At 40.3% G+C, this 26,740-nt stretch overlaps 1 protein-coding gene and 1 long non-coding RNA gene across 3 annotated transcripts in view; one reads left to right on the top strand and one right to left on the bottom strand.

Moving 5' to 3' along the window:
• The window catches only part of LOC144044237 (uncharacterized), a 153,577-nt gene that overhangs the window by 92,369 nt on the left and 34,468 nt on the right, over positions 1-26,740 (top strand). For both annotated transcript variants that reach the window (XR_013291214.1, XR_013291215.1), the window contains one exon: positions 11,543-11,634. This is a non-coding gene — a long non-coding RNA (uncharacterized LOC144044237). The remainder of the gene's footprint in view (positions 1-11,542; positions 11,635-26,740) is intronic.
• c1ql1l2 (complement component 1, q subcomponent-like 1-like 2) overlaps positions 17,482-26,740 on the bottom strand; it is a 21,129-nt gene continuing 11,870 nt past the window's right edge. The window contains exon 2 of the mRNA XM_077559665.1: positions 17,482-18,807. Coding sequence (XP_077415791.1) covers positions 18,628-18,807 — 180 coding nt within the window. The 3' untranslated portion in view covers positions 17,482-18,627. The remainder of the gene's footprint in view (positions 18,808-26,740) is intronic.

The raw sequence follows: 26,740 nt of genomic DNA, 5'->3' as shown, positions 1-26,740 counted from the left end.
TAGGGTTGCTTAACGATTCAAGAATGGTTTGATTTGAAAATAAAACAATTCGGTTGGACTCAGAGGGATTATGATTCAATTTGAAATAGTATGGCTCATTTGAAGACGGTATGATGCAATGACTTCTTTGTTGTCGTTTCGCATACTTCATACTACTTTTCAGTACTGTAAATGTTTCCCTCAAAGATATATCTCTCCAATAAAAGACGATTCGATATGTATCATGATATATTTCAAAGTGGAACGATCCGGTCCGATTCGATACAATAGAATCTTTTCAATCTATAAACTTTTTTGTTACAACCCTAATCGAAACTATTGGAGGCATCGTGGCATCTGTGCACATGCCTTTAAGAGGCAGGGCCTGTTGCTGGACGTGTGACGTTTGGAAAGTCTGCTTGTGAGTGGCTGGGTGCAAGCTGTGGCTGACAGCAGTTTCTGTGCAAGTATGCTCATTGTGTTAATAACCAGCTGTAAAGGGTGCAGGTGTGTGTGGCTCTCCTTTTCCTACACGCGAGGACCGAACTCTAAATCGATATACTGGACTGTAAAAAAAAAAAAGTTTGCTTAAAGTCCATATGTATGTATACACAAAATATGCTTGTCTTCTAAATTTCACACACGACAGGGAAGAGTGTTGTTATACCCTTCCAAATTTGAATGGTAAAAAAAAACAAGGTATGTAAAATGAGGCTTCAAAATTCAAAAAGTCAAGCCTTTGCCTCCACTCTCACATACTTTGGGTTTGTCTGCTCAATTAGCTGAAAGCACACCCCAATCAGCTATCGACTGTCACTCAAATACCAGTACTACAACCTGGAAAAAGGTATGCCACTTAGTCTAGTGTCTTGCTTTTGCTTACACTAACCCGGCTGCATTCAGATTGACCCCAGTTACGAAAATAGAGCCCTATATCACCACAATTTTGTACAATGGTAGTTCTCAATCTTTGCACATTTTCAGCACTTCTCTTCAAATGTAGAATGTAGTTAGAAACAAACCTCTGAATTCATTTTACACAAATAATACGGTGGGGAAAACACTGTAATGTGTACATTTGATGAAGAGAGCAAATAGATTAAAACAAAAAAGGCACAAGGTTTCCGCCATCAGCATTTACAGGAGTGGAAATGTAGCTCTAATGCAGCAGGAGGAGGTGGACATCCAGCTATTAAGGGTAAGCGAGGGCCTGGGGTCCACTCAAGTTTTACACTCCTACTCAGAGAATTCCTGGCACACACAAACACACACACACACGCAACGCAGCCTCTTAACCTCCTGTTCCAGCTCCGTTCCGTCTGAACTCTTTTCTCAGCGCTGAGCCGAGCAGACTCAAGGAAACGCTTCATTTAAATGTACATAATTTGCTGTGGAAGGCTCACTCTTGGTCTCGCTGTTCCCCCGTGGCGCCGCAACGGCAACAGCTCGGGAGGAGAGACAGACGGAGGGAAGAGATCTTTCTTTTCTTTTTGTCTTTTTAATCCCGCGAGGAATCCAGTGGCCCGGACACAAGTACTGGCTGGTAAAAGGCAGAGGGGGGAGGTGGCAGTGGAGAAGCTGCAGCCAGGTACTCTGGACGCTCATTCCCCCGGAGACTTTTCATGCCAACACCTGTTTCCATCTCTTTTGGCCACTACAATTTGTAGACTGGAAATAGTGCGGTGCTGTGCTTCTGTGCAGAGTCAATGTTTTGTTATCAGCATTCTTGTGGAATCCATGCTTTCTGACAAATTGATTATTAAACATCAAGACATATACACTTATACATATTCATGTATACAATAATCTCTGAACTGTGGCTTGGTCACAGATGCTGTACTGTATATGTCCATTTATATCCTATGAATGTTGAGACTTTTTCTACTAGTTGGAAATAATGACAGTTCTAGACTGAACTGATGACGTCTTTATGGGATGTGGCAAGTTTTTATGCAACTTTGAAAACAAATATTGGTCAAATACTAAATTGTAAAATTACTTGGCTTTTCAAAACGTGAAAATATATGTCGCTTTACTTTTTAGTAAAGATGACTTTGTTTTGTTTTTTTACAAAAACACGGAATTCTTGTCAGATCCATTTTTTCACCTCCAGTTAAATAATCTCTAAGCAAAATGTTCTTTTGTTGTTTTTAAATAACATACTGCATGTGTGTCACGTGCCTATTAATTTTCATCTCAAGTTTGACTAAATTCCTCATAAGATCCATTGTCTTAAAGTAACACTAAATGCTTTTTGTAATTCATATTTTCATATTTCTGCTGATGAAACATTGACTTACAGTTAGATTAATGAAACCTTTGTCATGGCCTCAGGGAGTCTGTATCATTTTTACTGGCACTAAACAACTTTGATGTGGATGGTGTGAACTCTGCCAAACATAAAAAAAACCCGACAAACTGACAAACAAACTGCTTTACGGTCTTTTCCTCATTCATTCCAGACGTAAATCCGGTCTAGCGCGATTACTGCTATCACGGAGAAACTGCAAAAAACCCAAGAAAGGAAGATTTTTGTCTGAGGCAACAATAATAATTATAAAAAGCCTACCTGGGATAAAAGCACAGTACAGGATTTCACTCGCTGGCGGATTTCCAACCGACGCTGCTTTTGTGGGGACTCGGCTCTTTTTAATAGGTAGCTTTCCATGCTCAATTCAAAATGATGATAATAATAATAATAATGATAATGTTAGCTATCGGAAAATTATGTGGTAGCAATAAATAGCAATCAGCTTGATAGTTCGCCCTTGCACACTGACCCGACCAGCCAGGCAAAAGTTGTGTGCTTTCTTGTTTACGAGTGCTTGTGAATGCCTCACGAGAAGGGAGGGAGGGGGAGTGCAGCGTTTGTGTGTGTAAACAGTAAAGAAGATAAGATCACAACCAACATCTGATGTTAACATACTTGAGAAACGTTACACTGCTGTATAACGAAAAAAAAATTGAAAATAGCCACTGGAAACAATGTAATTCAGTCCAACTGCGGGCGTCTGGGAAATCCGGATTTCACGTGATATGTGCTGGTCCTCATGGGAAATGTGGTCCTCATTCAAGGGAAAACAATACCGCTTTTGTCCATATGGTCCCGTCATAATCAACGAAAACTGAATTCTGCTAAGCAGTGCTTTAAAGCTAAATTCATGATGTATTTGTTAATACTTTCTGAGCATTTATTTTCGTACAAAATCCTTAATTCATTTCAAAGTCGATTTTGCTGAACGATTGGGTTTTTTTCTGCAAAATTTTTGTTTGGTAAGCAATTATGCATTTCCTACTTACCATGTCTTTCTTGCTTGATGTTTATTTTTTGTTTCTTTTCAGCATTATTGTTGCTAAAGCAATGCAAATGTTCCCATTTTGGGACTAATAATTGGTTATCTAGTACATTTGGAATGTGACTCTCCTACAAATTTTTGAGCATCTTTGTACAAAAGCCCACTATTCTGTAAGATCCAAATAGTCCTATCAGATTGTGTAATTCTGTCACTCATTCCTCCAAAGTCTAAACTTTAAGCATGTTGTTTACCTATATATCGAAGCTATTCAACATACAGGTTCATCAGATCGTCCCATCTTATCTGAAAAAAAATCCCCAAACGAGACTGTTTACAGTAGAGTAATGACGAACATGTTTTTGGTTTGCAAATAACTATAACACGTACGTACCTCAGCATTTTTTTTAACAGAATCCTGCATTATAAATAGTACTTACTTTCCAATGTAAGTGAGCACATATAGCACGTCTTAATAATCAGTTATATTGCAAAAAAAAACATGGGGCCCAAAGTGAGACTTGAACCAAAGTACTACTTGGTGAAGCGATGAAACGGATTGCTCTGAGTGCAACAAGGGAGACAGAATTGGAAATTGGAGGAGATTGAAAAGTGACTTTGGCCTTTGTCAAAGTCGACACTCGACCTTTACTCATTGGGGCAGGTGATTGTGTTGTGCTGGTCACATACGGGGTGTGTACAATACGTGTGGTGGAATCCTTTGGGGGATTTAGTGCAGATGGCCTGACCCATATTAGGCAGAGCTTTGAGTGTTTGTTCTGTCTGTGAGCGTTCAGGGCCAGAACAAAGACGACAAATCCCTTCGACTGCATTGAGTCCCCATCATTTTCCCATAATGAGTCAACAAGGAGACACGCTAGCGACCTACGATGGTCTTTTTTGTAGAGGACGAAACAAACTCCCTTAACGCATACCATAAAGGACAATGTGCAATTTTTTTCAGTTTATTTAGCTTGGTAGTCTGTGTCAATGGATCGAATGTTGGTGTTATGCTTTTGTCATAATAGTCAAAGGATGGGAATAAAAGTAGACATTTTGTAATGCTAATCTGGGCAGTCAATGCTTTGCAGCTCTGCTTACCTTTTGGCTTTGACGTGATAGCAGGGGTTGGCGGTTGCTTGAAAGTGGCTCAGGATTATTATTATTTCCGGGATTCCAGCTTCACCGATTAAGTCATGGGTAGAGTGTGAGGTCAGGTATTATGTAAATCAACCCCTCTGTTAAGTTAGTTGGTTGTTTAATTTTATGTACACTTAAGGTGGTCAGCCAGAAAGTCATCTTATAACAATTTAGATAAAAGAGAATGTTATATTTTTGAAAAATTAAGTGTTGGTGGGCCTGGAACTGCTAAATCTACACAGATAAAAACTTTTGGGGTTTTTATGACATTCCCAAAAGGTTCCAAAATATTTAGTGACATTTAAGTCAACGTTCCGCCTGCATGTTGGCATAAATGTCAATGCGTTTGTTTTGTTTATCCAAGTTTTAGCTTGTCAAACTGTTCTCTCCTCTATATCAGATGATTTTGTTTTTTATTTCCATTTGTGGTGCAGTTGCAAGACTTTATTTCACTTTCAGTCCATATGAATGATTTCACTCTTCTGTTTCCTACAAGCCACAATTTAGCGTTTAGGTTTGGTTAGCATGCCACCGTCTTTATTGCCATGTACTTGTAAGCACAATGTTGAACTTACTTTATTGATCCTGTCAAACAGTGTTTCCACTGGGGAACAATTTGGCAAATAAAATCTGTTGTTGTTGATAAACATTAAAATTGCCATGCTGATTCCAAAATTGTAGTGAGTTTTTTTCCCCCAGCACGTCAATCTTTTTTTCTCCACAACCCTCCAAGTAAGCAAAATCACACCGATTAAGCTGTAGTAAGATTGTAATAAGAAGTAGGGCTGAACTTAATTGACATTAAGTGTCAATGTGGCAAGTTGACGCCATGCTGCACGCTAAGCTGTGTGGAAAAATGAAGTCTCACTTTGTGCCACCGTGCAACTCCAGATTTAATAATAAAAAATTTAAAAAAATAACCTAATTTATTCATCCAAGTATAATAAATGTGGAAATAAATATATAAATTAAATATCAAGCAATTGATAAAAACGCTCTGCTCTCACATTTATTTATTTCGTGCTGCAGACACTCGGTCGAAATGTTATTCAAATGAGGGGGCGGTCCTAAGCTTGTCTTGGGTTGGACTCCGTCGTTGCAAACTGCCGTTCAACGGTCGAGTGAGCGGGTCGGCGAACAAGGAAGTCTCACCGGCTTGCATGGAGAGCTCCAGCAATGGACGACTATCTTGTCCACTGTCACCACGACTTGTTGTCGAGTTACTCAAGTCGCATGTTGTTTTTAACGTTAAAGTATAATACATTTTAAATTAATCATTAAGAATTGTATGCTTTCGAAAAATTATTAAAATACAATTTTTGCTTAATCTTTATGTGGAATACATTTTAAATCATTATTTAATTAAATTTTTTATTTTAGCAAAATATAACTAGTATTTGAGTACATCTAAGAGTATTTAAATAAATGTTACTATTGTAGAAGATTTGAGAGTATTTAGGATAATTTTTTCATTGTTTTCATCGATAAGAGTAAGAGTATTTTGTTAACTTTTAGGCCAGGGATTACTTCAGTAGATTTAAAAACATTTAGGCTTTTTATGGGAGTATTTCGTACATCTGGGAGTGTTTATATAACTTTTAGAAAATGTTTAAGTACATCCAGGTGTGTTTTGTTCATGTTGTACATGAACACTTGGGCCTGCTATATTTTAACATTGGCAATAGGGTAATACTTGGACAGGCATGTATTTTTTGGTGTAAAAAGTTTGAGAACCACTGCTGTAAAGTATCTTGGATAATTTTGAATTCCAAAAATTAATGTTATGCTCACCATTTAAGCCCTTTCACGCTGTTTACACTGACCCCCCCACGTTGCACACCAGAGCAATTCAGACCATGTCCATGCCTACCTAGCCTTCCACCTTTGTCTTTTTATTGAATTATTTCTTTTGCATGTTTGTGGACCATTTGTCCCCACTGTCCGACTGAGTATCAATATGACAAAAGGTTTTTGTGAGAGTTTTGCCTGAGGCACAGCTTCTAAGTTGCTTTATTGCGTCCACCTTACCCTAACTTATTTCCAATACAACTTTCAAGTTCAATTAGCTTCAGCAAATCATCTGGCCTTTTGGCTGCTCGGCGGCGCTCACCCCGTTGCCAAACTTTGCCGGGGCGCCATGGCAACCGCGTGACACCGTGACATTTTCAGCCGGCGGCGTTTATCACCTCACACACTCCCCGCTGTGTTTGCCTCTGACATTTTGGAAACGGGGTGGAGTTGGCGGCGGGTGCCGCTTTTGGCTCAGGCGCCTCTCCTGGTGTACCGTTTGTTTTTTGATTTTGTTCACAATGGAATACAAGTATAAGGAGGTGAGGTTATGTTGTTATGCGCATGTACAGTATGTAGATTAGTCATGTGTTGCATCCGTTGGGCAGCTACATACACTACATACATGTGCTGGCGAGTTATCCATTACGGAAGCATTAAGAGTATAAACTATGAAAATGAATAAGTCATAGCAATATTTATGCCATGTAAAAATTAATGTGTGTGTGGTGTGCAGACACAGTAATTTAAAATTAAGTAGAAGAGTGAAGTTGTGGGTTAATGGCCTAATTTGGCTGATGGCTCACTGAACGTCTCCATGGAACCAGTCCCTACAATGTGGGTGTGTGCGTGTGTTTAAATCAAGACAAAGACTCCTCCAAGTGTCCTCTTAACGATTTGTGGTTAGATGAGGATCAGCACAGGAAGCTCATGTTGGGTCGTCTTATTGATATTTGTTCCGCTTTTTCAGGCCCTCTTTTAGCTCTTTGCTTGGCTTCACCTTCACACGCTCAGCACTTCCTCTTCCTCTTCTCAGCCTGTCAGCAAGATAATGATTTCACTTTGTACACTTCACCCTGGCTAATTGTTTTTCTCTTCTTCTTCTTTGTCCTGTCTACTTGACTTTTTGAGACCCGTGTTGAGGTTAAGGCTAAAGTTCAGCTCAATGGTTTGGGCTTTTTCAACCCGAGTCAGTCAAAATGGAGTACATGCCAACTTCTGCCCCCTACATTTGTGACTTGTTCCACAATATTCTTCTACGATTACGAAGTGCTGATTCCTTGCCTGGTGAAAACTACTGGTGGGATGCATCATGCTACTACTTTATTTTTACTTACACGTGCAACAGAATTATGTTTCCGGCAAAATGCTCTTGAGGACTATTGGGATGTTACTGCCACTTAAAGCTGCCAGGCTGGTGTCGCCATCATACATGTTCTGTATAAACAAGACATGCGATACAATAATAGACATGCTTTTTTGATGACGGTGTGTAAAAGGGCCTAATGGGAGTATCTAAAGTGTATGTGCCAGTGTGTGTTTGTGCGTGCACAAGTATGTGACAGGCCATGGGAACATATGGCACAACAGGAGAATAATGAAGTTGTCTTCTTGCACTGGCACGTCTCCAAAGGTCGCGTGGATGTTCTTGTATGACACTACAGCATATGGGCCGTGCACACATGCCTGTGTGTGTCGTGTGTGTGTTCAGCTGTGTGCATTTACACATTTTTTATATATAGCTCTGGGAAAAAATTGATTAAAGAAAAACGCCAAGCAAGAATGGGGTGAGCAGATTCACACATGACCATGAACAAACTTAACATATAACAAAATCAAAGAAACAGATTTAAAGCTCCTTAAAGTGAATTCATAGATTTGTTTCAAAATGCATTATACATGTTATTTATTTATTTATTTATATGGTTATGGTGTGGCTAAAAGTGGCTCAGTGGCATGCTTGGGCCCTAGCATGGACTGGGACTTCGGGTTGGTGTGGCTGCTTTAAAGCGCTTCGTTGTGATGCTGTAAAAGAGCCCTAAGATTTAAGGCTTTAAGCTTGGTTGAGGGTTGATTTTTTTTAAATATATTTTTTTAGATTTTATAGCCTCATTTCATATGCTTGGTGTTTTTTTTTTCAGTCAAACTAATTTGGCATGATTGATTTGTTACTTCTCTTGGCATTTTAAAACACATTTATTTTCACTTTACAGAAACGTGATTTTTGTAGGGCTGTATATTTGACTACTGATATGAATTAAGTTGTGCTTATGCAGTGCCAATATTCTTCTCTATCTGCCACAGATGGAGTCAATATGACTTGATTCGAGTCAGACTCCAGTTGCCATTTTAAGCAACTTGCTTGCCAAAGATTTGGCAGACTTGACATGTCTTCAACTCCAAGTCATCTTGTTTATAGTTGGAAATCTGCATTTTAACACAATTTGGCTTTTCAGGAAGGAAGAAAAAGAACGTTTTTTTGTTTCATTCACGCCAGCTTGGCAACCCAGTCTGCATAAATTTTTGGTGTCATTAATTGTTGGCGTTGTCACTTCTTGGTGGCAAGTGGCTACGTAAACACCAACAGTGATAGAATCTGCTTTCAAAATCTTTAATTTGAATTCATGTATTATCTTCTTGATGGTGTTGGCAAAAATAGGATGATAAAATGTGTGGTTTGCAACTTACAGAATGAAGACACAACAAGGTAACAAAAAAAAAACACAGACAGGTAAGCTAACATCACAGTTTAGCTAGCAGTAGAGTAAGACTGGTATAGGTACAATAAAACAATGCGATTGTGAAGATATTCATCCAGCTAAGTAACATAAGTAGGGGTAACATGGTTTATTAAAACTGTCTAAACCCTTTCAATTGGAATGTTGCGGTTCGGTTGGGATGTGGATGGAGGTGAAGCAATGTGTACTTTAATATTAGCACCTATGCAACACAACCTCTATGATGTTTAGTTCCATCTGTCTGAGGCAGGTAAGCTAGCTTTGTGAACTGTCAACCTAAGACAGCTAGGTTAGCTAGATAGTTTAGCTCACTAATTGATTGTCAAATTTGTAATCTTAAAAGGTTTTGTTGAGGGTCTTCTGCCCAGATTTAGTTATAACTGTTTTAGTTTAGTCATAACTGCATAGATTTAGTTTTAATTTACTTATTTCCTCAGTAGAACTTTTATCTGTGGATGTGTCTTTGTAAGTGCTGTCACAATTTCTGCTCGTGTCGTCATGTCTGAAGGACCTCGTCTGTTTCCACATCAATGGGCCACTGTCTGTGGTTGAAGTCAATGTGTATTGGATGATATGCTGTAAAAGTCTTATCTACTTCCGGCTGTCGTCATGTGTATTGAACTCATGGCTGAGGGCAGTTTCCTGGGGTTTTTGGAATACTGCCTTTCAAGATAGTATAAGAATGCTGTGAGTCCGCTGTAACGACACACTTGCGAGAAGCATCGGTGTTCTGTAAACTCGCTTGTGTCCAGAATATTCTGTAAAATAAATCCTTCGAAGGACCTGTTCACCGATCTCCAGTCTGTATTCAGAAAATCAACATTCTCTCTACCCGAAAAACAACAAACACGCGAAGAAAAGATTATTTTCTTCAACACTTTCCAGTAAAAAGCAATTGTCATTTAAGCATAGACATCTATACACAGACGCAACTTGGAGTAGTCATCTGGTCACGAGAGTTTCTGCCATACTTGATGTGGCAAAGCCTCTGTAAACTCATGCACGTCAACTTCAGTCAACATCAAAAAGTGACAACCTACAAAGTACACAAAGTTAATGTGTCTCATTTACCCATTTACATACGCAAGTAGATTTGAGAAACAGATTGGCACCAAATATGTCGTTTTTAAATCCGATGATGATAGCCTACATGTTTACTCCCAATCTCCCACATTAAGCATACGACTTGCTTGAACCAAATAATGACTTGACTCAACTTGCTTGAAATTTGGTGGCGATTCAACTTGACTGCTCGATTATTTAATTTTTTTCTCCACACAGTAACTTGGCACATGCTTGAGACTTGAAGGACTTGAGACTAATTGTGACTTGCATCCCGATTACTTTACATTACATTAAAACAGCCGTTTCGTAGTTCAAAAAAAGTGTTCTACATAACAGCTTCTGACTAGGAATCTTCATTATTTTTATTTGTTAATATCATTTTTAAACAATCTGATGTGTGCTGCTGTAACACCTAAAATTTCCCCTGTGGGGATGATTAAGGGACTATTTTGGCCGATCATCCTCGATCTTCCATGGCGGTACACGTGTTCGTCATACATGCCTATTGCACCATTGGTCGCGCCTCCTTCACACCTCCCATGGTGGCGCTCTCCTGCCCGGAGAAGGTGAGATAAGGCAGCGATGACGAGCCCGCCGCACCACCGCCGAGAAGCAGCGGGAGTGAGCTAGCTAAATTGGGAGATTTCCTACGTGACGCATGCAGGCTGCTCTTTTTGGTGCGAAAATTGTAATTAGATTTTGTTGATCCGTCTGTTGATTTGCAAGTAAAATGATTTTGGTGTCTTGGGCTGGAATAACACTGACGGGCCTTTTGCCCAGTTAAAAGTGTTCCTCAGCAGCTTTTCTCAACCTAAGAGTCAAAGTGTGCTTGCTTCAAGCTGTTTGTCACTCTCAGTTGAATTTTGAATTTAAACATGGTGTGTTTAACGTTCAAGCAAACTATACAAGATGCTACCTTGAATCCAGCTAATGTAAATTAGCATAGATGTTCATTATAAACATTAAAACAACTGCTACTTTAACACTTATAGTGCATCAACACATGCAAACGGAGCATAGAACAATATTAACAGGCCTACTGTATATTTTCTCACTGCTCTGCGGGAAGGCAGGCTTCCTTATTGGAGTGGGAGGTGTCCTCTTTAGATGTCAGATTTTCTCCTTGTGAGCCTCACCATGCCGCTATCGGTCGTCCTCCCTCACGGATGCCTGTACGCGCCACACGCGTATACTTGCATACGCTTGGCTGCAGTCAGAGTTAGACAGCGCCAGCTCAATACCTCCCACGGCTCTAACCGAGGAGGTCAATTTGCAGATGAAGACAGCAAATAACCTGCATTGCTTGCAAGTTGGAGATGTACTCAACAACCCTTAAGCCAAGTGTAAATAAATATACTGTATGTGGAATTCTCATGTTCAACACAGCCACAGAACCTACATAGGCGATAGTGCCGCCTCACCCTCAAACAAAAGGTTTTATATTTGTTAAAGGCGTAAACCTTTTAGCCCAATTCGGATCTTCTTTCCGTTGGGGGGGGAAAAAAAAGGTCACTAATGCGTTTTTATCTCACCTTACAGTTTCCTTCTCCAGAGATGCGGCGCTGCAACATGTGAGAATCGCACGCTGGTTGGTGTGTTTTTGTGCGAGAGCGCAGGACAGGAAGTGGGAGGTGAGAAACACTCAGTGCATTTCATGTTGTTTGTGTCCACAGCTTGTATACTTGGCATCATTGCGGCAGTCGGAGAGACACATGTAGAGTTGAAAGGTTGGAGGTCCGAGATGTCTGAGTGAGTCGGTTGTGCTGTGTTGTGGCCGTCTTGCAAGATGGCAGAGTTACTTTTGGAGCCCCCGCCTTTTGTGTTAGTCGTGGATTTCATGGTAACCTGCACGGATTTAAGATTGGTGCAATGCTATACGTTTCACAGCAGCCCCAGAACATAACCAAGTTTTCCCCATGTTGTTGGGTAAATTCAAACTCGGAATTCAACCCACGTGTCAATGGAAATTCGCTTGAAGGACCGTTGGAAATGTTAATTGCGACGTTACATAGAGCTACTACTACTACTACTTATTACTTTTTAAAAATGTAATTTCTTTTGAAGTTTTTTTTTTTTACTAATGACAGTTTCTTCTTTTTCACGACATGACCACTAACTACGCTAAAATGCTAACACTACGGTCATTTTACATAATGGTTTATGACGGCCCAAATGGTAAGTTCCATTTCCGTGATCATGACAAGGGAAATTACAGACAGTGCAACATATTCAAAGTTGACAGATCTTCTGGGACAGATTGTGGCCAGTGTTTTTTCTTCTTTCTTTCTTTTTCTTTTTTTTTAATGTTTCTTATAGACTGTTTGTGCAAAATCCTGCTAACTTCCTGAAAGGAACAGAATGCGGATACAGGAAGCTATGCTTTACAACAAGTTGAATAAAAACATCTTTATGTGTGAGAAAGTGCCAATTTAAAAGCTTTTAAATGTTTATATTTAAATACAACACAATATGCCTCCACTGGGACTGATTATCTGTTTTATTTCGCCGCAGAGCAGCTGTGCAGAGTTAATTTTTTCCACGCAGTGAGCAGAGGAATTGTTTTACTTGGTCAAGAAAAACTAAGAAAGATAGAAAAGGAAAAAAACAAGTGTTCGACTCTTAATTGCATTTAGCTTATCTGTCCACAAACTCCAGACTTCCACTTTATCATTGGCACATTCTGACTCATCCGCTTCCTTCTGCTTGGCTGCTATTGTGTGCATCATTAGCTTGTTGGATTTGTTACCTTTTTGCGCTCAAGCCCAGTGCTGGGAAGTAACCCACCCTCTATATTGAAAAACACAAATGGAAACAGTTTCCAGTCTTACTAACGTCTCCGTGAAAAAATACCCAATGATGGACCAGGGGCAGCTTGAGGAGTTGTCTTAATGTTTGTCTTTGCTGTTTTCATGTAGTCCAGCCATCACTTGGAAATGGCGGATCTTCACCAAGCCTAGCTGCAAAATTGTGAATAGAGAAATTTTGTTTGATAGTGCTTGCCATCATGGCTGTCAGGTGAGCTGGAACCTATCCCAAGTCTGGGCAAGGATTCGGATTACGTTTGTATCCACAAAAGATTAAAAGTCTTTTAAATCTACAAACGTGGAACCAAACTATGGTATGGGGGCACAATTTTTTTGCACACAAAAAAGGCAGCTGACCAAAGATGTACAGACGCTCCCCTACTTACGAACATTCGAGTTACGAACAACGGTACATACGAACATGTCTGCGCGCATGCGCGCATGTCAAAAAATGTTCGGAAAGAGATGCTGTAAGTTAGATTTTGTATTGCGCGCCTTTTTCCGAGTACTGTAGTGCTTCTTTCCGCCACTAATACCGACGATTGGCGCTGTGAGAGCTCACCCAGGCTCAGCAACGTGTCGAGGAGGAGGAGGAAGAAACGCCTGTCCCCATGAAGAAGCCATCGCACTCTTCGAGCAGCAAGACCCAAATATTGAACGTTGCACAAAGGTTGCAAATCAATTGAATGATGCCATACAGTGCTACCGCATTATTTATGATGAAAAAAGAAGAAAACTGTGCAATCGTCGTTAGATCGCTTCTTTCGGCCAGTTTCTAGTAAATCCTCCAAGGAAGATACTCATCAACCCTCATCTTCTTCTCCTCGACCCTCAACTTCTTCCTACATTGAAGTTACGGAGGAGGAAGTAACTTTTGAAGCCCATTCCAGCGACGACGAAGAACCTCTCATGATATAAAATCCTCCTCTTCCTCCTCTTCCTCTCCTTAAGCATCAAGTACATCTTCCAAAAGTAAATTAAACTTCATTTTATTTATCTTATTACGTACATGTACATACTGTGTGTGTCTCTCGCTCTCTCTCTCTAACATACGTAGTACAGTACTGTACGTATTCTCTTTAAACATCAATTATAATACAAAATATAGCACTGAAGCAACTTACGAACAAATTCACCTTACGAACGATCGCTCGGAACGTAACTCGTTCGTAAATTGGGGAGCGTCTGTACTTGATTTCATAATATAACTCTTGAAGAATGTGTTTTTTATTTTATTAGAAAATAGTATCTGCCTATCAAATACAGTGGGTTCCTTGAGATACGAGTGACACAACATGTATTCCCACCCAGTCAAGTGAAACTGCTTTATTTGTCTGCATGCCTGTATTATACAGTGCAAGTACAATATTGTCAAATGCTAGTTTCCTTATTCAAATCACATTACAATAAGTTTTGTTGTTGTTATTTTTTAGGGAGGCTAGATCATATTGATGACATTTCTATTATATCCAAAGCTTTCCAAGGCACCGCTGTTCTGAAGATATTAACTGGTTGCCATTTTGGCCTTGGCATGCAGCCGCTCACCTCAAGTGACTTCAGAGGGTATTTTTGGTGCACCCTGTGGGCAGGTGATGTTTTTGGTGGCGCCGTCTACACAATTAGCACACACAGGATAGAGGCGTAGAGAGAAGTGGATGAAATAATCCAGCCAGCGAGCGACTGGCTTCCCTTAAGAGCAGAATATTGCCGAGCCGTGTCAATTCCAATTCCTGGCAGTCCTGAAGAATGTCCAGTCCTTGACGCTTGTCCAATCCAAGCTGCTCCAGCTTCACGCCAGCTAATCTCTCTTGACGCCTCGCGCCGCCTCCCCACCACGGGGGAATGACAACAATCTGGCCCCCACCCTCCCTTTTCAGCCCAAATGGGCACCAGTCCGTCTTCCTTATATCCTTATATGCCATAGAGCCTTTCTCCATTACTCCCCTTTGTGGCTTTGTCTCCTCTTTCCATCTGTCTTTGTCAGAGCGGATTGCAGTCTTCTCCTATCTGGCTCAATCTCACCTCTCTTCCCGCATCGTGCCTCCCTTGATGAGAACCTGCGATTGCCGAGTGAGCAATAGCCCTGCGTTTCCTTGAGGGCCCGCCAGCGTCAGTTGCTAAACTTGGAGGGCGTCTATCTCCGAGCACACCTTTTTGCAGATCAAGCGCCACTCACTTAGGTGCCGCGGGACGGGAAAATAAACACCGCCATCTTTCCCTCGGTACCCGTCGCCCTGCGTCTGCGTTAAGGGTTTGACATTTTGAGAAGCGCTCGCTGATGGGATCCCTCGAACAAACGAGAGTATTGTTATTTTAAACACAGCTTTATGTCAAGAGGCATTGTTTACACTCCAAACGAGATCCCAGGGGGTCCAGGAGCCTGAGCTTAGGGGGTCCGTCAAAGAAAAATGGAATCAATTATAATGTTATATCGCTTTAAAAAGTGCATAACTACAGTACATATGGGGGCCAAACATCATAAGCCCATTACTCTTACCTTTCTTAGCTTTGGACCAGTTAAGAGCTCTGATATGATGGTGACCAAGTTATAATAATTTTTATTTTTCATTATAGTTAGTTTGTTTGTTTTTTGTGCGTCTTTTTTATTCACTTGACTTTAATTACCTTTTGCAGCGTGACTGTTAGTTTTTATTTTTCAAAAATGATTTGTTTTAGGTAGATATGTTCGATAATAATAATAATGCATCCGATTTATACAGCGCTTTTCTAGACACTCAAAGACGCTTCACAGGGGAATGGATACATTATTCATGCACTCACACATTCGCACTGTGGTGGCGGTAAGCTACTTAAGTAGCCACAGCTGCCCTGGGGCAGGCTGACGTAAGGGCGGCTGCCAGTTTGCGCCTACGGCCCCTCCAACCACCACCGAACATTCGCACCTTCCATACACCAGTGTGAGTAGCACGTATCAGACCGATACCAGTACGAGTACTCAATTCTTGAACAGTCGCCAATACCGATATCAAGTCCTATACCACTAGTACTTTTAAGACATAAAATTTTCCCCAAAAACAATAACAGGTCATTTTATACAGCATTTTTTCCTTAAAATTGCGTGAAATGATTGACATTTTTCTATTCTTCAAATTTCAAATTTCTAGTTCCTGACGGTAATACGTACACAAGAGGGCGACTGATACAGGTATCATTCACTGTTGCAAGGACCGATACCTTGAAATAACTCAAATAAGGCTTGGTATTGGTACTCGCCCTTCCCTAGTTTTAGATTAGTTTCTATTAGTTTTAGCATTAGTCTTAGTATTGTTGTTTTATTTACATATACGGAGTATTGAGTGCAAGATGATTTTTTTTTTACTAAGTATTGTCTAATCAAGATAAAGTAAATTGCAATTCCCAAATAACTGTCTGACCTTCCTTCTTCTGTACAGGCCATACAGTAATACCATAAAAAAATACATTTAATATTAATCTTAAAGTAGGTATGTTCAATACCACTTATTTACCAGACTCATACCAGTATTAGTACTCAACTCTCCAGTAGTCACCAATACTGATACCACTAGTACTTTTGATACTTAACCCCCACCCCCCCCCCAAAAAAAAAAAAACAATGACAGGTAATTTAAAGGAATTTCCCAATATAGAATTTCCCATAAAATTGCATGACATTAATGGCAATTTTTTATTCTTGTAATGTCTAGTTCTGATCGTAACATGGCCACTAAAGGGCGGTCGATGATGGTATTGGCCTATGTCACGAGTACCGCTACCTTGAAATAAGGCCGTGTATTGGCCCGATACTGATACATGGCATCGGTACTCTCCCATCCCTGCTTTAACACTTCTGTATGGAAACAATTGACAACAAGACTTAAACAAAAGATGTTTGTTGTATAATTGTCATTTTAGTTATTTTTATGATCATAATATCATGTTCAGTTAGTTATTTTATTATTTTATTTAAAATGAACATAATACATTTAGTTTAACCTTTATTCACATGGTTTTACTGTATATCTAAATATTCTTATCTGTAATATGACTTTGTAAAATGCATGTTTATTTTGGCATAAACAAAATGTACCAAAGAACCTACTGACTAAAAGTGTTATTCTAACACTGCTATGGTGTAATTTTAACTGTACTGTATCTCAGTGTTTTTTTAGTTTACAGTTTATCTGTGTTTAAATTACAGTATTTTGTGAATTCTCAAAAAAAGTTAAATTTTTAACATTTTCCTAATGTCAAATCTTTTTCCAACATATTGATGTAAATTACACAATGCTTCGTTGTTTTTGTATTTAGTTTTTTGTCAAAATTTTACAGAAAATCATTGTTTATTCTACTGAAAATTTTTTGTGTATTTTTTTTTAATTCACGTGTTAAAATGCTGCTTTCTTTCCTCGTTGACTTTATTTCTTTCAGTTTATGACTTTAAATCCTGACAAAAATCCATATGTGTTCTTGTCAAGGCTATGCACCCCTTAAATATGATGAAATGAATCTGAATTGGTTGTTTTTTTTAAATGGCATTTCATTGTACATATATATATATATATATATATTGGATAATGAGGCATCTTGGAAGAATTTCTCCCCTGTAGGGTCCCTGTACCCAAAGAGTTTGTGAACCCCTGCTCGACCAATTGTAATAAGCCTATTTAGGATACAAGGATTCCCGAGAGACCATCCACTCAAAAAATCCCATTTATTATTTAAATGTATTCAACAATTCCAAAAGATAAGATAGACAAACATGTCATAGAATTCATTTACAAGCTTGTGTTTTTCTTCTCCTCATCATATCTGTTGCACAATCTCATCATGGGCTTGCTAAATAAAATATCATTGGCTGTAGCACAGGAGACGAGCGCGGAGAGGAGCGATGACGCACCGCATGCTGGCATGCACGCACTCCTGATGGCTGTGCGTGCACACCGTTCACACACGCACACACACAAACGCGCAGTCCGATCGTCCCGCGGCGAGCGTTTGGGCTGCCATGTTGAGTAAATATTAACACGTGTGTCTGCGATTGGCGCCGCTAATGAATGGAGGACAATCAGTGATGCTCGAGACACGCTTCTTTTTCACGTTTGCACTTTAGCTACCATTCTGCTTTTGCTTCGCTTGTGCAGAGAGGATCTAAGCAGAGCTAGAACATCTAGAAGACACTTTGATGAACCCCGATAGCAGCAGCAGGACGTCGCCTCGCGTGTGTACAAACGGGTGTGGTCTATATATGAGTAGTTTTCCATACAGTTGGGAGGTACAGTGCTGAATGTTATTGGATGAACACAAAGTCACCTGCCACTTTCCATAACAACATCTCTTGGGGATATCTTCACAACGGACAAGGATATTATCTTTTTTTTTCCTTTTTGTCAATCAGTGCGGATTATTATGCATCTCTACCAAATAAAAGCACGATCTAAGGTTTAAATTGCACGCAACAACACTACGGATTTCAGTCAAGTCGGCTGTGGAGAGAAGAGGTGTGACGGTCTGCATTGTGCGATGAGGGGAAAGAGGGATGAGGAAGAGAGAGAAAGAGAAAGAGACGCTGTTAGCGAGGAGCTTCCGACACATTGGCGCTGTGGTGGCAGGTGTTTGGAACTTAGCCGCCCTCACATCCCCCCCCACTGTCCCCCCCGCTGCCAGTGTGTCCAGGCCTCTGCTGCAGCGCCCGGAGGAAGCGGAGGGTTGTCCGGGATGATGGAGAGAAGAGGGGGGGGGGACTAGAAGGCCTTGAACACACATCCTCTCCACCTTTCTCCAAGTCTTTCCTTCAGTCGAGCCGGACTGTCCTTTTTTTTTTTTTGGGGTGACGTGCGCTCAGTCCGCGTAGAGGATGAAGCCCGAGAAGGTGCTATATTTGTTGTTGTTGCCGCCGTGCGCTTTGCCGCCGTCCAGCTTGATGTAGACCTCGTCCCCGGCGTCCAGGTGGAGGATGACGCTGTTGGAGGCGTAGTCGTAGTTCTGGTCCGCGTCTTGGGCGATGGCACTGGCCCGAACCTGCGAGGACAAGCAGAGGAATGTTTATGTACAGAATGATGTGTTGAGGTTTGACGGTCAGGAATGAAGTTGGTCAGCTGGAACATGCAAACAAATTATTGTTTGTGTGTGTATGTATGTGTGAATGGATAGATGGAAGTGGAGTGTAAATGGTTGCTTGTCTGAACTGTAGGCGCATGCCAGGAGGGTTAGCTACAGGGTCTTCAGCAGGGGACCTTATCCTGGATCATCACCCGAGGCAGGGCAGTGAACAGGGGGCCACCATTGCCACCCTTCTGTATGTAGCTAACCTTCAGATTGTATTTGTTCCCCAAAGCTTGTAACGCTTCCTCAGCCTGCGCCAAAAGCTTGCCTTCCCTGACCAGAGGCATGTCAAGTCTGGCGGAAGTAGTTGAGGAGTTATTCTCTAAAGACTCTCATAAAAACTCTTGCTGCCACTTTTATGGGGTAGAGCCTTGCGATCCATCCACTTTTCCTGCAGTCTGAGGCGAACACGATTCAATCTACAGAGGACGCAACCCTCAATCTAGAGCCTTTGGTGGAAGTTTCGTAGGCTGTTGTAGGTTGCCTTAATGAGGAAGCTGAGTTAAGCTTACGGCATTTTCTACATGTCTGCCCAAGCTGGCAACGTGATATTTGGATCTTGTTTTGAAATAACCTCAATGTCCCGGAACTCCTAAACAAAAAAACTAAACAAAAAAACATGCTGGACCAGGAAGTGCAGTTGCATTGCCAAACATGCTGAAACAACATATGCGCTAGCAAAGTGTGCAAAACAAAGAGTTTGTAATTGTTCAAACAGGAGCTACAATAACTATGACTGCTAACAATGTGTAGCTTTTGACAAATGTTTAAAGTCAAACTATCCGGCATGGAAACGATTTTGCAAAATACTGAACTGGTAATGTCCAAAAATGTTGCTAATGGCATATTTATTCATAGTTAATTATTCATTCGTATTTGTTGTTTAATTCAGTCTTTTAGAAAAGGAAACAATAAAATAAAATATAACAGTGAGTTTATGTACTGTAATAAAATCTATTTGAATTAATGATTGAAAATTAGACACTATATTTTTAACTATTCTTATTAATATGAATTATAGTGCATGTTAAAATAATTAAATAAAGCAAAGCTCAATTGAAAAATAAAATGTATATAATAACACTGTAAAATAAACATATACCGTATGATATCAAAAAATACAATGCACTCATAAATAAAATAAAAATAGAATAAAAACTCACATTTATGCCTTAAAACCAGAATTTGAGGTTACTGAATTAGTCTCTTATGCAGTACAGTATAACCTTATGACACTGACATTACAATTACGATTCTTCATCTGTTTCAGCAACACATATCAAATCATGCAGATTTTTTATTAACATAAATCCATTGGTTGTTCAACATGCATCTGCAGTTATGCAACATTCAAAATTCTATTTTCAGCCAAACTACAATACGTGTTTTGGTGTTTAGAGTTGGTTGGTTATAGTATTGTAGTCTTTGGCTCAGTGCAATTATTAATGACCTCCTAACAAGGAGAAGTGCATCAAGCCAGTTAGAGGAATAGAATTGAACCAAAAGATCGTTATTTTCTCTTGTGGGGGCGAGCAAAAGAAAGCCCACTGTACATCCCCGAAAGTCGCCGGCAGTTAAATCAGCCCATTAGTCACTTAGTTGGGCCAGCCAGGTCGAATCAAGATCAATCGCTTTCTTGCATCCGCCGTATTTTCTCGTGGCTCATTATCAGCTCTCCTAAGATGGTGCTGCCGCGGCGGCGCAACTTTAAATCACAGCGTTTCGAGCTGTTGTCAGACGGCATTGAGGATCGCCCATAATTACTCGCTCTAAAGGAGGTGGGCATATTGACGGATGGGGAAAGGGATCCGGCAAATGGAGTTATTCCACATGATCCTCTCGACCTTCGAATATGTTCGAAAGATGCTCCTTTAAATCTCATTTTTCACCTTCAGCTTGAGTCACGAAAGCCTTGGAAAGAACGAAAAGCTAAAATGAGAGGGGGAAAAAAGAGAAACACTCGAGGGTCCGACTGGGTCACGAAATCCAACACCAAAAATTTCTGGCAGCACTCCACTAAAAAGCATTTACGTGTTTCGGTGACAGATCTGTTTTGGGAGCCAATGCTGGCAAAAGCAGGTAGCCGGGAGGGGGAAAGGTGGGGGAAGTGCTAAAGGATGTGAGGGAAGGTTGCGTTGCACAAATGATAAAAGCTTCTGCTTGACTGTCGACGGCTTCTTAAAGCTTAATGTCTTGTTTCAAATGGTCCTTTTATGCATGTGTTTCCTTACAAAAATGAGCACATTTGTGGATGAAACAATCATCAAATCATCTAAAACTCACAGTTATTATTCAGACTCAGAGTTGGCTGAAATTCAGCTATTGTCTCGCTCTCATAAATGTGTAGATCAAATCCTCTAAAATGCACAAAATGATCTATTAAATTGGACAAAACTCACCAAATTACACCTTGCATCATTTAAAACTTATTAGCTCATTGATTAAAGCACTGGTTCTCAGCCCCGGTCCTCAAGTACCCCTAACCAGCCTGTTTTCCATGTCTCCCCAGCCAACACAGCTGAGGATCGTTATCAAGCTTCATGCAGAGCTTGCTGATTAGCTGATCGTTTGAAACACCTGTGATGCTTGTGGGAGACATGGAAAACAGGCTGGATAGGGCTAGACTCCTCGAGGACCGTGGTTGAGAACCACTGAATTAAAGTATCTAAAGCTCACTAAACTAACTAAAAATTAAAGCTGAAATCAACTAAATTTCACAGAATTATGTATCCAGTCTTCAGAAATTCACAAAATCCTGTCAGATCATCTAAACCTGTCTCAAAAGTGTTGATCAAATTGGTTAAAACACACACAATTGTCAATCAAACTGTCTAAAACTCACCAAATTATCTGACAAATCATCAAAAAAATAAAAAATTTAAAAATACATCAATTTGTCTAAAGCTCTGGAAAATGTTGACCAAAATGCACAAAATTGTCAAAGTGTCTAGGACTCACAAAATTTCTAATCAAATTGAATGAAACACACAAAATTGCCAAGCTAATCATGTAAAATTCACAGTTTAAACTCTCTCAAACTCAGGGAGTCATCGATCAAACGATCTAAAACCATCAAATTGACTAAAACTCACAAAATTATCAAATTGTGTAAGACTCTTCTAAACTCATTAGCTTAATAATTAAACATCTAAAATGTAAGTTATCCATTGCATTTTAAAACTGACAAAATGAGCCATCTAATAATATAAAACACATTAAATAATGGATAAAATTGTATGAAACACACAAAATGTTCAATTAGTACAACTGTCAAATTTGACTCTGAACATGAAGCAAAAAATCGACTGAGTGACTTGGAAGTCAAGGTAGCCAGCAAAGTATATATAAAATATTGTACTTTTCTTTTGACTGTTTACTCGTCTGATTAAATCGGCGCAGCTCATATCGTTGCGCAAACACAAGCCCGCCATCGTGATCTGACAGCGTCTGCGTCCAGCGCGTATTAATAATAAGTCACGCAAAGTCAACAGCGTCTTATTATAGAGGTGCCTCACCTGTAACGGCTCGAGAGGATTTGTCAGTTAAGATTTTAATGAGACTTAATCAAAACATTTGCTTTGCAGGTGATCACACAAAACACACACACACACACACATGCAGATTTTGGCAACATAGATCTTCAAGTATGATCTTCATTTGCTCTTCTGTCGAGGTGACCTGCGTCTGATCGGGGATCCTTTGGGAGAATTCCTGTTGGAGGCTGTCAGAGTACAAGGCCTGAAATGGTTGTGTCAAACTAAAAGGGATGACTTCCTCTTCATTTGATCTTTTGGGGAAATTTTGTGCATCGTAAGTACTAGTGGTATCGGTATTTGAGACTACCCAAGAGTTGAGTATTGGTACCAAACATCCCTACTTTTTTTTTGTTTTTTGTTTTTTCGGGGAGAGAACATCCCTACTTTTAACCCATCACTTTTATGTGTGTACATTTCCGCATGGATACGCAGGCACGTGGAGGCCCCCACAAATGGGATTCCAAGAAGGCCTCCACGGTGACGATGCCATGTATGTTTAGTTTGATCTCTCTGCTCGACAGCTTCTTATCTCGCCTCAATGGCTAAAACTTGTTCCCGGGAATAATGATCAGGAAGGCGCCTTGTTAAGAAGGCGAGCGTTGCGAGCGGGACAAAGCGAGGCCGAGTGGCGGCGCGTGACCTTGAGGGCGCGTACGGCGAGCAACTTTGACAAGGCAAACAGAGCGTGAGGCCGCAGGCTGGCAAACGAGGTGTCAGCCCATGTTGTTGTCGCTGGCGCGCTCGCATCCGTCAACATGATGACTTTGATTTGAATATTCACTCTCGCGCTCGGCCTTAATAGATAATGCATGGCGGCGAGAGTTCAGTGTGCATTTCTTTCACGGTATGACAAAGAAAGGCAGCGCTATCAATAATGACTGTGTTTGTGTGAGCTTTTATGGGGCATCCTGCACTATTCTACACTTCTCAGTCAAATACTGTACTTTTTCTTTGGCGTTTTTAACAAACCTATTTATGGAAATCATAAAAGTTTGACGTCTGCAGATTTGGGGCGGCTTGAATGTCTCATGAGGTGGGTGGGGGCTGATCTTACACGAGGCTTTGTCTGTGTGACAAGGACGCGTCTGCCCAGGCGTGTCTGACGGCGCTTTGTTGACTTGATGTCAAGCCTCCATTTTGGCTCGACGACTCTATTGGTTCTTTTTAAATCAAAGTGTGCCGCTGCCTAATTGTGTTTGAACGTTCCAGTCGGCAGCTGCATGCCTAATGACGACTTACACCCCCCACACACGCAATAACACACGCACACAAACGCATCTCATCGGCCACAAATTGAGTTACAATTCAAAAACTGTCACCTTTACTATGATGCAATACTCATTTCATTAGTAAGTAAATAAGATAATAAATCATATTAAGTACAGTACTGTAAATCAAAGCTCAGGTGGGTGATTGTTTACGCAAACACAATTTTTAGTGTTAATTTTAAATTATTAATAGATTTCTGCCCATGAGAGCTGTTGTATCTTGCCCCATTAACCAGTTCTAGCCTCAGCAGACAACCTAATGAGTTGGGACTCTAATATTTTGCTTACTTTGTGTATACTGTGGTACCTTTAGTATAATCTGTTGCGTAACCAAGCTTGTAATTCATTGTACTCATATAATAAATCATTTCCATTTTGAAATGAATTGAAATGCCATGAGTCCCTTTCAGCTTCAGCTAGTGAAAGCTAAGGTCCATACTGCAAAAAAATATTTTTAAGAAAGTAAAAATATCACTTGTTCTGGGGAATTGTTTTCTCATTTTTTGCCCAACAAGAAAAGTCATCTTGAAAAAAAAATTGCAATAGAAAATTGAACTCAAAATAAGGAAAATTTTCAACTGTTTTCTTAGTAAGGCATTACAGATAATATTAAGGGGAGGGGGGGTTACTCATGACAAGCTCAAATAATGGTTTGCACAAATTTTTGCATGAAATGACCAGCAGAAGAGCAAGTTTATTTTTTCTTATTTTAGGAGGAAAACAAAACCAATTACACAACTTCTCGATTGAGAAATGAGCGGATAACATGCCAATTAAAGTTTGGAATACAGCTATTTTTGTTTTCAAGCACATTTCACATTATTGACACAGCCATGTAAGAACAAAATATGAAAATGGTGAGTAAGGGGCCCTCGCACCCCCTTTTTCATGGTGAATCTTATAAATAATCACCAAACTCCTGATGGCGTGCTCATCCACGTTTGGTGGTGTAGGGAAATAAAATGTTTGATTTATCGTCTCTTGAGGAGACCTTCTTCAAGTTGGGGCTCATTTGGGCCAATTTAATAAAATAATCTAAAATAAGATAAGATAAGCTTTATTTGTCACGCACTGTGGAAATTGTTCCTTGAGACTTTTTCATCTGCCTTACTTTGATCCAACCAATTTTGTGTCCATCAGTGAAACTACTCATCAGGAGCTACTTTTTTTCTTGTAACTCTCCAGGGGGGCTTGACTAAGTGAGAAGTGACTATATAACAGAAAAATATGTGACTTCCTGTTCATTGTTGGGCATGGGACCTTGAGATTTGTTCATGTGTCTCGCTAATAGATGTCTCCACCTTCAGTGAAACTGATTTTGTGAAAAAAAAAATGTTTCTAACTTTCTAGCATTGAGGACTGCCAAAGAGAGATTGATTCACATACAACCATTCCTGATTATTTTGATCCATATCTCGCAAAATTTACAAATTGTGGAAGTTATTTATTGCTGGTCACTTGGTGCAGTGACCCAACCTGGTCAATTTGATGGAGCCCTTGTGGAAACAACTTACTTTTGCCTTGGTGGCAACATGGTAGCTTGAATGGGCAGTCTCAAATTTTTGGGGTTGGGGTTAGAATCTCAGCTCCTCTTTTGTGCGTAGTTTACATGTTCTCCTGCTTTTGTGGGTTTTCGACAAGTGTTCGGCTTCTTCCCACATTCCAAAACATGTTAGCAATTGTCCAGAGGTGTGACTTTGAGTGTGAATGGTTATTTGTCCATATGTAGCCTGTGATTGGCTGTTAACCTGTCCAGGGTTATACTCCACTCTTGCCTAAAGTCAGCTGAGATAGGCTCCAGCTCACCTGCAAATCTATAAGGAAATATGCTATTGAAAATGGATGGGCGGTTGGCCTTGGTGGAGGTCTTCCATGCATGTATCTTTCTGTAAAGGTAGAATTCTTAACCTGCTCTCATATTGAATCTTTGATCCTAAGAATAAATGTCTTCTTGTGTTCATAACAAGCCTCGTGGGCATTTTACGTGGAATTGTTGTACGTCTGGAGGCATCCAATTCCAAGAACATCGATCAGTGCTCCCGTGTAGGAAACCTTCCCGAACGTTTCAAGCGTGAATGCAACTAAAGCCGCCGGGCACGCCGGTGGAATCCTAACAACATGGACGCTCGTGTCGGGTTTATTCGTCAGAGGAGGCCTGATTGAAAACATGACAAGGGGAGGAAAACCGTTAACGGGAGATTTGCCATCTGTCACCAGCAGAGTAGGTGAAGAATTAATTTCACCAGCTGTCTTGTCTCCTTTTGAAAGACGGCTGCAGGAGCCCCGCCGATTTTAACCTGAGGAGAGTGTGTTGCCGGGACAGTTGGTTAGAAGAAGAGGGCAGCGAAAGAGGCGTCAAGGGAGTCTCGTCAGCGGCAGGGGCAGGACAGGCTGCAACTTTTACCCCGCTGACCGCTCGCTCAAGCCCCGCCCTTCACTCTCTCGCAATCCTGACTCATCACTTAATTAGCGAGCTGCACTGTCCGCCTCTAGCGCCCACACCCAAAACGCAACGGTGGCTCTCAGCGGAGTCTAAAAACAGTAAAAGTCGACCTTTTGTTCACTCAGACGACTTCTTCTTTAGCGGACTTGCAAGTGCCACACTTTACTCTGTAAAAATATTCCCCAAACATGCAGCTTTTAAAACCCTCATGCTATGCTGTTTAAAATAGATTAATTAAACTGGATAAAGCCTCTTCTGCCGATCTTATTTTCTTTTTTTTGTTCCATATTTGTTGGATTAATACAGCGCTTAGACTTGTGAAAATTCTTTATCTTTATCTTATAAAATAATCTTTTTTTTGTGCCTGAATAAAAACCTAAATTATATAACTTTATTAAGTATAAATAACATTTTTTATATAAATTATGTAACCAATTATTAAATATTGACCTAGCAATGACACATGGGCGAGAATGTCTCTGTTATATACTTTAAAAGCGTATAATGTTTAGGTTAAAGCAGTATAAAATGTTATGCTATACAATACTCGACATAAACTTTTTTCGGCGTACCAAATATATACGTAATAGGAGGATAACCGA

The sequence above is a fragment of the Vanacampus margaritifer genome, chromosome 2 (assembly GCF_051991255.1).
Source record: "Vanacampus margaritifer isolate UIUO_Vmar chromosome 2, RoL_Vmar_1.0, whole genome shotgun sequence".
Classification (NCBI taxonomy): domain Eukaryota; kingdom Metazoa; phylum Chordata; class Actinopteri; order Syngnathiformes; family Syngnathidae; genus Vanacampus; species Vanacampus margaritifer.
The sequence above is the reverse complement of the archived record's forward strand: the minus strand, read 5'-3'. Positions and strand labels throughout refer to the sequence as shown.